The sequence below is a fragment of the Sphaerodactylus townsendi genome, linkage group LG03 (assembly GCF_021028975.2).
Source record: "Sphaerodactylus townsendi isolate TG3544 linkage group LG03, MPM_Stown_v2.3, whole genome shotgun sequence".
Lineage (NCBI taxonomy): Eukaryota > Metazoa > Chordata > Lepidosauria > Squamata > Sphaerodactylidae > Sphaerodactylus > Sphaerodactylus townsendi.
Window position 1 is genome coordinate 174,765,124 of NC_059427.1, and position 17,572 is coordinate 174,782,695.

The 17,572-nt window shown below is 46.7% G+C and overlaps 1 protein-coding gene across 1 annotated transcript in view; it reads left to right on the forward strand.

The window, feature by feature from the left end:
• Nucleotides 1-17,572, forward strand: part of ERBB3 (erb-b2 receptor tyrosine kinase 3) — a 132,864-nt gene that overhangs the window by 82,224 nt on the left and 33,068 nt on the right. The window contains exons 7-15 of the mRNA XM_048490667.1: nt 4,371-4,512; nt 5,191-5,304; nt 6,532-6,652; nt 8,141-8,214; nt 9,671-9,761; nt 10,182-10,381; nt 11,873-12,005; nt 12,098-12,188; nt 15,729-15,883. Coding sequence (XP_048346624.1) covers nt 4,371-4,512; nt 5,191-5,304; nt 6,532-6,652; nt 8,141-8,214; nt 9,671-9,761; nt 10,182-10,381; nt 11,873-12,005; nt 12,098-12,188; nt 15,729-15,883 — 1,121 coding nt within the window. The remainder of the gene's footprint in view (nt 1-4,370; nt 4,513-5,190; nt 5,305-6,531; nt 6,653-8,140; nt 8,215-9,670; nt 9,762-10,181; nt 10,382-11,872; nt 12,006-12,097; nt 12,189-15,728; nt 15,884-17,572) is intronic.

The window sequence follows — 17,572 nt, forward strand, 5'->3', positions numbered from 1 at the left end:
TCTCAACACTGTTCTACACAAATCTCACAGTGTTCCCTGTAATTCCCCAGCACCTCAATGTTTGCATTTTTAAAGACAGGTTGCTTTTGTACTATTTCCTGTCCAGTTGTCCCTTCCATATCGCAACTTTCCCCATCGCAGTTTTAATACATCGCAGGTCACCATAAGAAATTAAATGGGAATTTGGGGGGGAGTTTTGCAGAAGTGTAGATGACATGTGAAGGCCAGCAAATGACACAGAAAAAAGTTTAGAAACTCAGAAATTCCTAAAATATATGTATAGTATAGTACAAGTATATGTATAGTATAGTACAAGTATAGTACAAGTATAGTACAAGTATATAGTACAAGTATAGTATATGTATATGTATGGTATAAACATATTTTAATACCATAAATATACACACATTCTTTTTTTGAAGTTAACATAAAAGACAAAATTTAGGCTCATTCTCTGGTAAGAGGGGAGGGCCAAATTTTTTTACATAGATTTCCAGATTGCGGAGTGCATTGCGCCCCTGACCCCAGCAATGTGGAAGGGATAATTGTATATTTAATCTGTTTTTCATTAGCCCCGATTGTCTGCCAGCTGGCATAATAATACTATTCCCCAAATGTTTTGGAACCCTTCAGTACAGTCATGCTGTCCATCCACTACCTAACCTTTCCTTTCTGTAGAACAAAGTGTACCATTATCTCAGCAGGAGCAGCAGTGGCATAGGAGGTTAAGAGCTCGTGTATCTAATCTGGAGGAACTGGGTTTGATTCCCAGCTTTGCCACCTGAGCTGTGGAGGCTTATCTGGGGAATTCAGATTAGCCTGTACACTCCCACACATGCCAGCTGGGTGACCTTGGGCAAGTCGCAGCTTCTTGGAGCTCTCTCAGCCCCACCTACCTCACAGGGTGTTTGTTGTGAGGGGGGAAGGCCCTTTGTAAGCCCCTTTGAGTCTCCTGCAGGAGAGAAAGGGGGGATATAAATCCAAACTCCTCCTCCTCCTCCTCCTCCTCCTCCTCCTCCTCCTCCTCCTCTTCTTCTTCTTCTTCTTCTTCTTCTTCTTCTTCTTCTTCTTCTTCTTCTTCTTCTTCTTCTTCTTCTTCTTCTTCTTCTTCTTCTTCTTCTTCTTGTCGTCCTGTGCTGACTTCTTCCCGCATCCGGCTACAATGTCATCTTCTCAAGAGTCATGGCTATTCAATAGGTCATCTCCAAGTACAGAGATGGTGATGAGAACATTGTTTTCCCGCTGAGCCTGCTAAGAGTGTCTTCATGGAATTAGTGCAGGGACTGGAATCCTTTGTATCTATTCTGTTGATGACAGAGCTTTCCCCTGCCATGAGGTGCCTGTTTCCAATGGGTGAGCCTTGTCTACTGGAACAAGGGACCTTGTGCTGGAGAAAGGCTCTATCTTTTGTGGAATAGATTTAAGAACATAAGAACATAAGAACAAGCCAGCTGGATCAGACCAAAGTCCATCTAGTCCAGCTCTCTGCTACTCGCAGTGGCCCACCAGGTACCTTTGGGAGCTCACATGTAGGATGTGAAAGCAATGGCCTTCTGCGGCTGTTGCTCCCGATCACCTGGTCTGTTAAGGCATTTGCAATCTAAGATCAAAGAGGATCAAGATTGGTAGCCATAAATCGACTTCTCCTCCATAAATCTGTCCAAGCCCCTTTTAAAGCTATAAAGGTTTGTGGCCATCACCACCTCCTGTGGCAGCATATTCCAAACACCAATCACACGTTGCGTGAAGAAGTGTTTCCTTTTATTAGTCCTAATTCTTCCCCCCAGCATTTTCAATGAATGCCCCCTGGTTCTCGTATTGTGAGAAAGAGAGAAAAATGTCTCTCTGTCAACATTTTCTACCCCATGCATAATTTTGTAGACTTCAATCATATCCCCCCTCAGTCAGCCTCCTCTCCAAACTAAAGAGTCCCAAACGCTGCAGCCTCTCCTCATAAGGAAGGTGCTCCAAACCCTCAATCATCCTTGTTGCCCCTTCTCTTGCACTTTTTTCTATCTCCTCTCAATATCCTTTTTGAGATGCGGCGACCAGAACTGGACACAGTACTGGCGCGGTCGCGACCCACTGCTTTATATAAGGGCATGACAATCTTTGCAGTTTTATTATCAATTCCTTTCCTAATGATCCCCAGCATAGAGTTTGCCTTTTTCACAGCTGTCATGCATTGAGTTGACATTCCCATGGAACTATCAACTAAGACGCCTTAAATCCCTTTCCTGGTCTGTGACTGATAGCACTGACCCCTGTAGCGTGGTATGTGAAGTTTGGATTTTTTGCCCCTATGTGCATCACTTTACATTTTGCTACATTGAACTGCATTTGCCATTTCTGGAGCCCACTCATATAATTTATCAAGGTCCGTTTTGGAGCTCTTTCGCAATCCCCTTTGTGGTTCTCACCACCCTACCTAATTTGGTATCATCTGCAAACTTGGCTACCATCAGCTACCCACCCCTACTTCCAGGTCATTTATGAATAGGGTTAAAGAGCACTGGTCCCAAAACGGATCCTTGGGGGACACCAATTCCTCGGCTACATCTCTCCATTGTGAGAACTTCCTATTTTACACCCACTCTTTGTTTCCTGTTTCTCAACCAGTTTTTAATCCATAGGAGGACTTCCCCTCTTATTCCTTCATTGCTGAGTTTTCTCAACAGTCTCTGGTGAGGAACTTTGTCAAAAGCCTTTTGGAAATCCAAGCAGACAATGTCCACCGGTTCACCCTGCTGTCCACATGCCTGTTTACACCCTCAAAGAATTCTAGTAAGTTTGTAAGACAGGATTTGCCTCTGCAAAAGCCATGCTGACTCTTTCTCAGCAGGTCTTGCTTTTCTACATGTTTAATAATTTTTTTATCTTTAATGATAGATTCTACTAATTTCTACCAGGAACAGATGTCAAACTGACTGGCCTGTAATTTCCCTCGGGTCCCCCCTAGATCCTTTCTTAAAGATTGGTTGTGACATTGGCCATCTTCCAGTCTTCAGGGATGGAGCCTGATTTCAGTGGGATAAGTTGCATATTAAAGTGAGAAGATCAGCAATTTCATGCTTGAGCTCTTTAAGAACTCTTGGGTGAATGCAATCTGGGCCAGGGGATTTGGTAACATTTAGTTTATCAATGGCTGCCAAGAACTTCTAGCTCCTTGTCTACCACTATCTTCGCTTTAGTTCACTCGGATTCGGCCTCCTAAGAAGCTTGGTTCAGGTCTGCAGGAAGTGTTCCTCACCTCCTCTTGGGTGAAGACAGATGCAAAAGAGATTCATTCAGCTTCTCTGCAATCTCACCGCCATCTTTTAGCACACCCTTTGTTCCTTTGATCAATCTAACTTGGGGCCTACCGCTTCTCTTGCTGGCTTCCCCTGCTTTTGATGTACTTGAGAAGGAGAACTTGTTTGTTGCTGGTCTTGATGGTTCATAGCCATCGCGTTCCTCTGCTAATCCTTTTTTTTTTTTGCCTCCCCTTTTACGAAAAGCTAACTTGCTTCTCTTTTGCCACCATTTGTGTTCCCTCTCATATTCCCTTCTTCTTCTACTCAGCCAAACTGGACTTCCATTTCCTTTCTAAAAGACATTTTCTTTTTTTTCTGATAATTTCCTCTAACCCTCTCTTGTTAACCATGGTGGCTTTCTTTTGGACTGGGTCCTGCCTTTTCTAACCTGTGGAACACATTCCAGCTGAGCTTTTATTACTGTGTTTTTAAATAACCTCCAAGCATCCTGGATAGTTTTGACTCTCTTGATTTTCCCTTTCAGCTTTTTGCGCACTATCCCCCTCATCTTTGATAAATTTCCCTTTCTGAAGGCGAATGTAACTACATTAGTAGTTGCCACTTGTTCGCATGCTGAGATACTGAATCTGACAGCATTGTGGTCGCTGTTCCCTATCGGCTCAACAACACTGACTTCCTGCACCAGGTCCTGGGTCCCACATAGAATTAGATCTAGGATCACCTCTCCCCTGGTTGGTTCCACAACCATCTGCTCTAAGCCACAGTCATTTAGCATATCCAGGAATGCTCTCTCCTTACTATGACCTGAACATGCGTTTTTCCAGTTTATATGGGGATAGTTAAAATCACCCATTACCACTACATTTTTGTTTTTGTTGGCCTCTCTAATTTCTTTTTCCATCTCAGAATCCTCTTGTGCACTTTGGTCAGGGGGACGATAATATATTCCTAATATTAAACTGTCCTTCACATTTCTACAATCCGACCTCGTTTTGTATGCGCTGTCATGATCAGAGGAAACCTGTGATCAGGATTGAGTGTTTTGGGATCTTGGCCTGGAACGCTGGGGGTCTAAGTCTTGTCCATCTTTCTCCAACACCCTTTCTTCAATCCCAGGCTTGCCGGAACTTCAATGACAGCGGGGCCTGTGAAACGCTCTGCCCCCTTCCACTGATCTACAATAAGCGTACATTCCAGCTGGAGCCCAACCCTGACACCAAATACCAGTATGGTGGCATCTGTGTGAAAAACTGCCCACGTGAGTCATAGATAGCATTTATTTTTCGTATTTTTAAATTTATTTTAAAATTTATATCCCGCTTTTCCCAACAGGGCTCAGGGCGGCGAACGACATGATCAGATAAAACAGTGCAATAAAAACAATATAAACATTCAGCCGCAGCAATTAAAACTTACAATAATAAAAGCAATAAGATAAACAGATGGCAATAAAACCCTTCAAAGACACCCATCGGAGGGCACGATGTTCCAATCAGGCCGCCTGGCAAGATCTAAAAGGCCTGGTGGAAGATCTCGGTCTTACAGGCCCTGTGGCACTCCCCAGTGTATCGCAGGGCCCTGATCTTAGATAGGAGCTCATTCCACCAGGTGGGGGCTTATGGCAATAAGGGACAAGATGTACACTGAAATAGGAGCTGTTCAGTGGATCGGTCTGCTGTTTTCCCATGGGGAGGTTCAGCCATTATGGCTCTCTGGTAGAGGCAACCCAATGTATGGGCTAGTAGTGTACACAGGAGGAGCTACCATGCAGAATATTCGGACTCGGGTCCAGGAACATGAAGAGCAACCCTAGCTCCTAGCCTGTCCTTAGATTTCTCCTGCTCCTTTTCTGTCAAATCTGGAGGCGGAGTCAAAGGCTTTGCCACTCCTGGTTTCTCATCTTCTTGCCCTTCCTTCGTTTCCATTTTCTCTGCAGATAATTTTGTGGTGGATCAGAGCTCGTGTGTCCGAACGTGCCCTAACGACAAAATGGAAGTGGAAAAAAATGACCTGAGGATATGCGAGCCCTGTGTGGGACTCTGTCCAAAAGGTACGTCGGATAATAAACAGCCGCAAGGGTGACACTCAACGTGGCCTGGTCTGGCAACTGAAATGGAAAACCACCCATGAGTGGAAATGATGCTACAAATTTCCTTGGGCTGAGAGCATCACTCTTGCTTTGGATTTTTTAATATATATTGATTCCTGAGTACAGAACACATGTGCCTGTTAGGTGTGAGGAACTTATTCGTATCAAACTGGTTACTTCCAACAATCTTAGAAAAGCTCATAGAATTACGTAGCTGGAAAGGGGCATTATAGGCAGTCTCAGTGGTTCCCAACATGGTCCCTTGTGTGTTGTGGCATCTGCTGATGGGTTTGCTGGTGCCCACTTGCTTCTTCCCTAATGCGTCTCTTCCCTAAAGCTAAGAGCCAGTCCTGGCTTTTCTCCACTTTGTTCGAGTGGGAAGTGCTTTCGTACAGCCCAGGAGGTAGTCCCATTGTGTCTGCGGGAAGCACCAATTTTGAACGAGTTGCCCATGTTGTGGAGTTTCCCAACATTAAGTGATGGGACCCAGCCCTACCCCCTAGCAGCCATTTTGTTTGTGGTGACCAGTATCTGTTCTCAAAGGCTCAACAAGGCTCTCTAGGCCACCTCTATCCCACGTCAGTGCACAAAATCCATACTGACACATCCTCAAGGGATGGAAGCCCAGTCTTTGCTGGAAGGCTTCCATTGAGGTTGACTGGGAGAGTATTAGGCCCTTGCTTCTGAATTTTCTTAAAGAGACAGTTTTATAATTTTACAAAATTTCACACTGAAGCTTCGCAGGGCTCTCATAAATTTTTTGTACTTGGGAATGCCTCCTATGGCTTGGATCCCACCCAGAAATTCTGCAGATGTAAGAAGCAGGGGGCGCAATCTTCAAAGATTCTCTTCTCCTGCAGCATTCCAAAATACCCCCCAAATGCTGTTCCTCAGGGACAGCAGACCCATAGCAATAGCCCGGAGTGGGGAACTGGCAAAAATTTGTTCTCCTTCGTTGTACCCAAGGTAATTATAGACATCATTCAAGCCTCAATGAGAAAAGACTGTAATTTGCTAGAAACTTGTTTTTCTTCCAACCCGGGGGCTGATCCCAGTTGTCTAGAGCAGAGCATTGAATAGTCACTGTTGCTTCTCACATTAACCTAGGGAATTTTTTTCGGGGGCGGGGGGGGATAAGCTGGTATAATTCATCTCGTAAGAACTCACCCTCTTGCCCCGCTTCTTCAGCCTGTGAAGGAACTGGAACCGGGAGCAAGTTTCAGACCGTGGATTCCAGCAACATTGACCGCTTTATCAACTGCACCAAGATCCTGGGCAACTTGGACTTTCTTATCACTGGCCTGGAAGGGTAGGCATGCAGTAATGAGATGGCTGGTATTAAAATGCAATTATTTGTGCTCTAGGACAGAAAAGTTGGGTGGCAGCCACATAGAGGTCAGCCCTACGTAGGATTCCTCATGCAGCTGTGATGCGGATATCCCTGGGGGAAAGTATGATTAGTGGCCGGCAGCCACGAAGTGGGCAGGATTACTATCCCCATAGACCTCAAGTAGGTTCCAGATTCCTTTTGGTTGCCAGTTTGGCCAGCCCTTGATCATCTTCTCTGGCCTCAGATCATCTGCCCCCCAAGTCCTGCTCTTTTGGACATCCTCCCTGTTCACTCCCTGGAGCAGGTGTTAACCTGCTCCAGGTTAAGGTTAGGGTTAGGGTGGCGTAGTGGTTAAGAGCAGGTTTCTAATGCATTCTAATCTGGAAGAACCGCGTTTGATTCCCTGCTCTGCCGCTTGAGCTGTGGAGGCTTATCTGGGGAATTCAGATTAGCCTGTGCACTCCCACACACGCCAGCTGGGTGACCTTGGGCCATTGCCAGTTCTTCTGTGAGCTCTCTCAGCTCCTCACCCACCCTCACATGGAAGCTGCCAGGGGGGGAAGGGCAAGGAGATTGTCAGCCCCTTTGAGTCTCCTACAGGACAGATAGGGGGGATATAAATCCAAACTCCTCCTCCTCCTCCTCCTCCTCCTCCTCCTCCTCCTCTTCTTCTTCTTCTTCTTCTTCTTCTTCATAGCCAACTCTTTATAGTTTGAGCTTCTATACCGCCCCATCCCCGAAGGGCTCTGTTAGCCTTTTGAAAGCCAGTAAGGTCAGTTGCTTGGGCCCTCCACTGATTTCACTCTCTTTCCGCCGCTGTCAGCCACGTCATCCTCTATCCCTCCTTGATTACCATTTAGCTGATGAAGCAGCGATGCTCCAGAAGTCTCTTTTGCCTCAATGGTACTCCCTCTACGCTGAAGTACCCACCAGATGGGAGTCGGTATTTCCCTATAGCCAAAAGAAAGCCAGGCCCGTTACGCATGGAGCTCTTCCTGCAACACTCTTTGCTTCGCGGTGCCTTTGCAGTAGAATCTTCTCGTGTTTCTTTGTTTACACGGGAGGAGAGGCCCCAACTGCCTGCCCCGCCCAACACAAGATTGAAGATTGCCAGCCTTTTTAAAGCCCTTTAGATGTGTTAACAATATTCCTTTTATCGATATTGTGCCAGCTGCTCTCATTGGGGTTTTTTTTGGATGCTGGGGGGGGATGCTGGCTGTTGATTTCTGCGAGGATTGGGGGGAGATGGTCCCCCTCCCACTCTTCACAGGGATTGACAGCCGGCTTGGTGAAGACTGGGTCTGGGAAGTCCAATCAGGATTTGCTGGCAGTTGTTTGAATCCCTGCTTTTTTAGCTCAGCTTTACCAAGTGCCCACCGCTAGTCATGTGAGCAATAACACTGGCAGACTCCTCCGTGGGTTGATCAGTCTTAATCCAGTTCCCTGGCTCTGTCCTTCTACCTACAGAGACCCGTGGCATAATATAACTGCACTGGATCCAGAAAAGCTCAACATCTTCCGGACAGTGCGAGAGATCACAGGTGAGCTTGGGACACGCGGAGCTCGGTGTAACAGAAAATTTGGGGTGCTGGGGTGCCGTGTGGTTTCCGGGCTGTATGGCTGTGTTCTAGCAGCATTCTTTCCTGACTTTTCGCCTGCATCTGTGGCTGGCATCTTCAGAGGATCTGATGGACTACAGATCTGATGGACTACAGATCCCATCAGCCCCTGCCAGCATGGCCAATTGCGCAGGGGTCTGCAACCTGTGGCTCTCCAGATGTTCATGGACTACAATTCTCATCAGCCCCTGCCAGCATGGCCAATCCATCAGATCCTCTGAAGATGCCAGCCACAGATGCAGGCGAAACGCCAGGAGAGAATGCTGCTAGAACACGGCCAAACAGCCCGGAAACCACACAGCACCCCAGTGATTCCAGCCGTGAAAGCCTTCGACAATACATTTGGGATGCTGCTCTGTAAAACCTGATTTGTGGGTCTGAGAGTGTTGAATAACAGCGTGTGAGATTAGAATCTTCTCGTTGATAGGGCAGTTCCCTCGAGAGGTAGAGAGAACTACAGTTGTTGCTTAAGATTGTCTTCCCATTATGGCTTGCACTGTGGGGTCCCTCATGCGAGCAACTTCTGTCTTCAAAATGGCCCATAGAAGGGCTTCCTGAAACCCAGGATTGTGTTTATTTGATAATCCTGTGCAAGCACAGTGGGGAGAAAAACCACAAAATGTGGAATTCATTTTTACTTAAATGAATAAAGGGCATATACCTACCCTATCCTGCCTCCCAAGGACCGCACTGCATGCAGATGGTTCTCCATTCAATTTTACTCTCACAACAACCTTGCATGGTAGGATGACCAAGGGAGACTGGCCTGAAGTTCACCCAGTTTCATAGCTGAGTGGGCCTGCCAACCTATGGTGCTCCAGATGTTTGTTCCCATCAGCAATTCTAGCTCAGGGAGGCTTCCAACAGACAATACATACAAAAATATATAATGTTGGTTAAACCATAGAATTGAAACTATAATCACTAACTTCAGTTAGGAAGATGGCACTCTATATAATACTGATGTTGCTTAGGCGCCTTCCACACATGCAGAATAATGCACTTTCAGTCCTCTTTCAATTCATTTTGCAGCTGGATTTTACTGTGTGGAATAGCAAAATCCCCTTGCAAACTATTGTGAAAGTGGATTGAAAGTGCCTTATTCTGCATGTGCGGAAGGGGCCTTAATGGTGAGTTGGTTTGTAAATGCTCATAGACCGGTGACCACAGTGATCCAAAATTTTCAGGTCTGCCAGGAGTTGAGACTGGAAGCAAAAACCAGGAAAAAGGGAACCCACAGGAGAGAAAGAGACAAGGAAAGGGAAAGGGGCTGAAAGGGGAGCAAAGGAGGGAGGGGAGGAGAAGAAAGGAAGGGAAGTCGGCTGATCTACTAAAACCAGCGCTGCCTCAACTGTTGCCCTTCTTTTCTTGCTTCTAGGCTACCTGAACATCCAGTCGTGGCCCAAGCACATGAACGATTTCAGCATCTTTTCAAATCTGGTCACCATCGGCGGCCGTAGCCTCTACAAGTAAGGGTCTCACCCTTGTCCTGCCTCTTTTGCCTTGCTCTTAAGTCAGGGAAGGCCTTGTGGTCCCTTCTGTTTCCCTAGTGATGTCTACGGCCTGTTCACTCAGAACACCTTCGGCAGAGCAGCACGCGAGCCACAAAGTCCCATGGAGGTCTGAAAAGCCACAGGGGCAGTAATGGGTGATCTGAAATCTAGCTTCTCACCCACGTGCATGGAAGTTTTCTTATACGTTGTATGTGGATTGGGCTTCAGAACCAGTTCTTGGCCTTGGTCTGGCAGCTGCCCATTCCAATTGCGGAGGCAGGGAGGTTTGCACTGCTAAAGTCTTCTTAACTGCAGAAACAAGTGTTGCTTCCCAGCCATGCAGTATAACCTTGTTTCTCTTTTCTGAGGCTGACTTTCGCTTGTGTTTTTTCCTAGTCGTGGTTTTTCACTGCTGATCATGAAGAACATGAATGTGACCTCGTTGCGCTTCCGCTCCCTTCGACGGATCAGCGCCGGCAAGGTCTACATCACTGAGAACCCGCAGCTTTGCTATCACTACACCATCAATTGGGATGTTCTCTCACGCCGGCGCTTGGACCTTGACATCAGGAGTAATAAACCTCACACAGAATGCAGTGAGTGTGGAGGCAGTTGGAAGGGATGGATACTGGGAAACAGCAGTTTGGTGCTTCCTGGTTCTCCATTACATTCACACACATAAAGTTCTACCTCTCAGGGGAATTGCTTTTGGGTTTCCATAGAGGCTGTTAGGGAGAATGGTTAATTCCTGCATTCATCACACAAAGACATTGAAGGAGTGAATTCTCCTTTTTTCCTTACAGGACGACTCATGCTTGGGTATTAAAATGATCCTTCTAGAGCAGGATCACTAAGGGAAGGTGCAAAGTGAACCCTAATCTAATAACGTTCACATAAACTGTTCGGGGCACATGGTGTTTCTTCCTGCATGCTTGAACTCCTGTCTGCCCCGTGCACATGTGCAAACACAAATACATTAGATGGTGTAGGAATAATTTCCCTTGGTGCAATGCAGAGTGTATATGAATGTTCCAACCTTGTGGGCCAGTCCAGCCCCATTCAACTGGCGCCCTTCCCTTAAGCCCCAACTAGATGTTGCTTGAAATGCTGTCGCATTTAGACAGTACTTTTATGGCTGTTGTGGATTTTCTGGACTGTGTGGCCGTGGTCTGGTAGTTTTTGCTCCTAATGTTTTGCCCGCATCTACAGCTGGCATTTTCAGAGGTATGTCAAGAGGTGAGATGTATTTCTCTCTGTGGCACTGTGTGGAGTGATTGTTTGATGGGGTATGTATTTTCTCCATCTTGGGGCGGGGGGTGAGGCACATTTTCATGTGTCTGAATGGAGTTCATTTACAATTGCATTTGCGGTTGCATTTGTAATCACATTCACAACTGTATTTGCACTTGCAATTGCAATTGCACTAGCAATTGTATTAGCATGTGTCTAAAACAGTGGAGTTCATTTGCAGTTGCCTTTGAATGTCTCTGGTTTTTGGCTTTGGTGTTTTTTAGAGCTGGTATTCAGGTTTTGTTGATTTGCAGACTCTCTTCCTTTTTGTTGAAACTGTCCTGGGTTTCACTGGCTTCCCTGTGTAGTCTGACATAGCAACTGTCAGAGTTACCAAGAATTTCTGTGTGTTCCAATAAGATCCTATGTCCAGCTTGGTTTAGAATGCAAATTCTCCTCTCCAGTCAGTTGCCTTGGCCTAAGCTGCCTGCTGTGACATCAGAGCAACGAAGCAAATAGAAACCAAAGGGGATGTCATATCTGTCTTTCCCAACAATGAACTCAGAGCAGATGTTTCACCAGTTCCTATATGATTCGTGCAGACTATGTGCATTCTCTTATTAGTATTGGTAATAGTGTCATTTACGACAAATATGATAGTGGGCAGGTGATTCTAGGAAACTGGATTCCTGCTGCTCCCAAGGAATTGTGGGAATAAAAATACTTAATCTAAGAACTTTTCCCTTTTTGTGACTTTGCCGAAGATGGGTCAGGGGATGTGCGTAAGGCTTCTAAGAAGTAATGTTTTCAATATAGAATGGGGCCCAACTGTGATCCATTCTCTCTTTTTCTACTAGTACAAGAAGGAAAAATCTGTGATCCTCTTTGCTCTGATGATGGCTGTTGGGGGCCTGGCCCAGACCAATGTGTCTCTTGCCGTAACTACAGTCGTGAAGGAACCTGTGTTGATTCCTGTAGCTTCCACGAAGGGTAATGACTCTCTTTCATGGGCGCTCACATCTCCTTCTCCCTCCAGTGCCATCCTGTTCTCCGGGTTTTCATGTCTCCTCCCTTCTGTTTAGGGATGTTCGAGAATTTCTGCAAGATGGTGCCTGTTTCCCCTGCCATCCACAGTGCCAGAAGATCGACCGTAACCTAACCTGCAGCGGATCGGTATGGCAGTGCTAAGGAGCTTGGGGCGGGATGGGGTTTGGCAATCACTTTTTCTGTGTGTTTTTAAAAATATTGTATATCTCACTTCTGCATAGACTCATAGTGATAAACATCCAAAATGAGACAAAAGAACAGCTACTGTATATACTCGTGTATAAGTCGACCCGCATATAAGTCGAGGCATCTAATTTTACTACAAAAAACTGGGAAAACTTATCTGTCTGTCTGTCTGTCTGTCTGTCTGTCTGTCTGTCTGTCTGTCTGTCTGTCTGTCTGTCTGTCTGTCTGTCTGTCTGTCTGTCTGTCTGTCTGCCTGTCTGTCTGTTTGTTTGTTTATTCAGTTTATATACCGCCCTCCCCTGGAGGGCTCAGGGCGGTTCACAACAGAAATACAAACAATAAACCATGATAATTCCATACTTATAGTACTGGTCCTTAATTTAAAAGCAGCGCTCAATTTATAACCTTTCCATTAAATACAGTAAAATGTAGATAAAAATACAAATGACGTCCCGTAATTTAAAATTCCCCTAAAGGAGGAACAGCAGAGGCCTCGATGTTTAAAGGGGTGCACATATCAGCGGCTGGCAACCCCAAAAGCCCGGCGGAACAGCTCAGTCTGGCAGGCCCTACGGAAATCACCAAGGTCCCGCAGGGCCCAGACAGCTGGAGGGAGAGCATTCCACCAGGCAGGGGCCAGGGCCGAAAAAGCCCTGGCCCGGGTGGAAGCCAGCCGCATCATGGAGGGGCCAGGGACCTCCAGCAAATTGGCCTCTGCTGAGAGCAGGGGCCGAGTTGGGACGTGTATAAGTCTAGGGAAATGCAGCAGCATTTGACGTGTATAAGTCTAGGGTGGGAAATGCAGCAGCTACTGGTAAATTTCAAAAATAAAAATAAATACCAATAAAAATTGTTTTTTAAATATATGGTTTGCTTTTTAAATATATCAACAATAACTTTAAAAGTTCTGAGGTGGAATATATAACTCTCACAGACAGTATCTCTTCAGAGTTTCATAGGGAAGAGGCTCAACAAGATCCCCCTTTTAAAAAGTCCCTACAGGTTCTCCTTCAACACGGATAGCTTATCATGACACAGTGAAGATGCTTGCGTGGTGATGGCAGCCGCTGCCCCAAAGCAAGTCTTTTTTGCAGGTCTGCAAGCTCAGCTGGACAGAAGTCCCACCTGCTTTCCAAAAATACTGGGTGGGGGCCAAGAAAGGTGCTGGCAGTGGCTGCACCCCAGGGCACCCTGTGTGTGTGTGGGGAGGGGGGGGTGGATTCCTGCCACCATGGGCTCCAATGGTGCGGATTTCCCAATGAGTATGGCTCCCTAGCATTCATGGAGCTTCCTGGCCTGAACAAAAATTCTGTAACATATAAATTTAATATTGATATTCACACCTATTCACTAAATATTCACTGTGAATGAAGCTACTGGCCACCTGTAGTGCAGCGAAGCGACAGCCCAAGGCTTACCTGGGAGCTGCTGAAAAAGTAGACTTATACGCGAGTATATAAGGTATGTAGCTTATCACTTTTCCCGAGTTTCAGATTGGAACTGGGAAGGCCTGAGTTCAGATCCCTTGGGGCCAACCACTCATGCTCTGTTAAACTACACAACAGGGTTGTTGTGAGGAAAAAGTGGAGAAAGAGAGAATCACGTACAACACTCAGATCTCGCTGGAGGGACGGCAGAATAAAGATGTGATAACAAATGAATCCACTCTGAGAGGCTATTCCCTAGCGCTGGGGACATAGCAGTAGAGGCCCAGCTCCTTGTATTTAATATGCAGTCTTGCCTCTGTAGCAATGGTACACAGAACAGGGCCTGTGTTGCACATTTCTGTGTAAGTCCCAGGCCATTGAAGCAAGGCCGATTCTGACTGCTTCCATACTTTGTCCCTTTGTCAGGACTGAAGCTTTGTTGTTCCCAGTGGCGTATCTACCTAGGGACAAGGGGTACCCCTTGTCCCCGGGCGCCACGCTTCTGGTCACATGGGGGCGCAAAATTGGCCCCCCCCATGTGACCAGGAAGTCCTGCTGCCTCATCGTTTTCGCGTGCCTCAACCTATCCGTGTCAGTCGAGGCAGTGCGCCAGGGTCGCATGAGGCAGTGCAGGACTTCCTGCTGCCTCCAGCAGCATCCTCAACCTCCTTCTCGGCTGGACTCCCCTCCCTCCCTCCCCTCCCCAGTCAGAAGAGACTGCAAGGCTGCCGGCTAGGAGCCCAGCTGGCAGGGGGAGGGGAGGTGGGCACCCTAGACCTTGCCCATGTCCATGGTGACATGGGCGGGGTCAAGGTCAGTGGGGGTGGACCCTGGGGGCATCAGGGGGCGGAGCCGGGGGGCGGTGGGGCAGAGCCTGGGGGGGCATCCTGGAGACAATTTGTCTCCGGGAGCCATTTACCCATGGTGCGCCTCTGGTTGTTCCACAGTAAGTTGGAAGTGGAATTATAATGGGATTTCTACATAGTACTTGATTTTACATAGTGCTGCCTTTCCCACTGCAATCCCACTGCTCCCAGTCACATGGCAAATGCAAATGTTGGTGGACCATTACTGCATTGGCAAAAGCAATCTCACAAACAGGCACAATGAGAGCTCAGGCACATGCCATGGCTTTTTGGGCGTCACCTTTTTATTCTGTTTTAAGTTTCTGATGTCTGCAGTTGCCCCACGGGAGAAAACATGTGGTGTAGCAGTAAAAGTGTTGGCTCAAGATCCAGGAGACGCAGATTTGAATCCCTCACTCTGCTACGGAAGCTTGCTGGGTCGACTTGAGCCAGTTACCTGCCTGGCTCAAACAGACAACAATAAAACCATAAACTTTAATAGAAATGATTAAAAACACTATATCCAATAACCCAAACATCAACAATGGAAACAATAACGCAATTCATGAACAACACTGACAGACAGAAAAGGGAGCCCAAAATAGACACACAAGATAATGGGTCTCTGTATAAATAATATCCCTTCAGTGAGAACCTTGCAATTCAATTGTAAGCATCATGTAGACCTCCAGTAATCAAATCCACTTAAATGAAAAGCATGTTTGTCCTTCCATCAAAACATTGGGATATCCAAATAGCAGGCTGCTTGTTGCTCTGATAATAGAGGCTTGAAGGGCTCCAGTTGCCAGATCTCACCTGGACACCATGTAAAGAGATAAATTGGCCATGCATAAGCCTAAATAAATATCAAAAGTTGGAAGTACTCCAGTTGCCAGATGTTCAGCTGGAGACCACAGCATGAGATAAGCTGGCCACAACATCAAGAGATATCAGGAGTGTGTAGCAGCAGGGAAACAAATCCAGTTCACCAGGTAAGAGTCCACTGCTGATGTGAAGGAGTGGGGAAATCAAACCTGGTTCTCCAGATCAGAGTCCACTGCTCCAAACTACTACACCACGGAGGAGACATCATCCCAGAAGCTCATGGAATCCCAGGAATTTTCTCCTAGGCCTTTCTCCTCCAGTGTCACATGTTGTACGGAGTGCCATGGACTCCTGGTTGAGCTGCCTCTTGTTTCCCTCCTCAGGGCGCTGATGCCTGCGTAAGGTGTGCTAACTACAAGGATGGACCACACTGTGTGGAGAGCTGTCCCGATGGCATCCTAGGGGAGAAGGGGCTCATCTTCAAGTTCCCAGACGTCAGCAGGGAATGCTGGCCATGCCACGAGAATTGTACGCGAGGGTAAGGTTCAAAATCAGCCATAATGACCAAAACCGACGCCGCAGCAGTTGCAACGAAGCCACCGTTTGGTATTGTGTTCACAAGGCACAGAATAGCTAAAGCAATCTTCCGGGATACAGGTGGCCACATTATGGGAAAGGTCATGAAGGAGCAGTCTCAGCAGTTGTACAGCTTCTGTTGTTCACAGTCCTCTGGCCTTGTAGAACTTACAAACGGAACAATCCTGGAAGCTCTCAGGCAATGCCTCAAGGAAAAACTGGGATGAACATCTCCCATTATTCTAATGTTCCTCAGGGGAACCAAACCCATGCTTAGAGTCACCCCCTTCCAGTTATGACTGGCAGAGGCGGATCTACCAGGGGACCAGGGTGTGCGTGTTGCACTGAGCGCCCCCTTGTGGGGGGGACTGCAAAATTTGCAGGTTCATTTGTAGGGGTTTTTTAGGTATTTTAAAGTGTATTTTTCAGTTTTTGGCCTGCAGGGGGAGCGGTTTTTAGGCTAGCAGCACCAACATTTCAGGGATTTTTCAGAGTACTTTCCTGATGATACCACCCAAGTTGGGTGAGGTTTGGTTCAGGGAGTCCAAAGTTATGGACTCCGAAAGGGGGTGCCCCATCCCCCATTGTTTCCAATCCAATCCAATCCAAAAACCTTTATTAGGCATAAACCAGAAGTACCATACATTCCAAGTACAAAAACAGGATCATTGTTATATATCATGTAGAACATGGATTACCCCATTGTTTCCAATGGGAGCTAATAGGAGATGGGGGCCACACCTTTGAGGCTCCATAACTTTGGACCCCCTGAACCAAACTTCACCAAACCTGGGTGGTATCATCAGGCGAGTCTCCTAAAGAAACCCTGAAATTTTGGTGCTGCTAGCTTAACAATTGCACGCTTGACAGCAGGCACCCCCCAAAATTTCCCCAGTTTCTCCTTTTAAATCCACCCCCTTCGGCATGGACTTAAAGGCAGAATCTGATGTCCCCAGTTTAAACATTGAAAGTGATGCTGTTTCAGGGTGGGGGAGAATTCACCCCAAAACAGCATCACTTTCAATGTTGTTTTAACTGGGGACCCCAGATTCTCCCTTTAAGGTGGATTTAAAAGGAGAATCTGGGCTCCCTAGTTTAATCACCATTGAAAGTGATGCTGTTTGAGGGAAGATTTCAGCATCACAGCGGCTGCCCATGCAGGGGCGGGGTGGGGGGTTGCAAAACTAAGATTTTGCACTGTGCTCCATTTTCCTTAGCCATGCCTCAGATTTTGCACTGGGCTCCATTTTCCTTAGCTACGTTCGGCTTTTTGCTGCCTGGTAAATGGGACTCTCAGGGGGACTTTGCTGAATGGGTCAAAAGATTGGTGGAGGAAATCGCTAGAATCCACCCACAGGATTTGGAGCTACCTAGTCTAAATGTCAAAAAGCGATTTTAAATGCCAGAAATGAGCATTGGCACAGTGATCATGGGACCCAAGTTCTTGTCCAAACATATAAAATAGATTGGGCCTCACCATATTGTCAGCTGGATCATGCCTAATGTATATCTGGTTGGACTTTCTAGAGATAAGAACACTTGGGAAAAAGAGATTTCTCTGGGCCCAGTTCTTGTCTTTTTGCCTTCCTTTCAACCCCCACCCCCACCCTTTATCTGTTGTGTTGTTGTGTGTATATTTGTGTTTCTATAG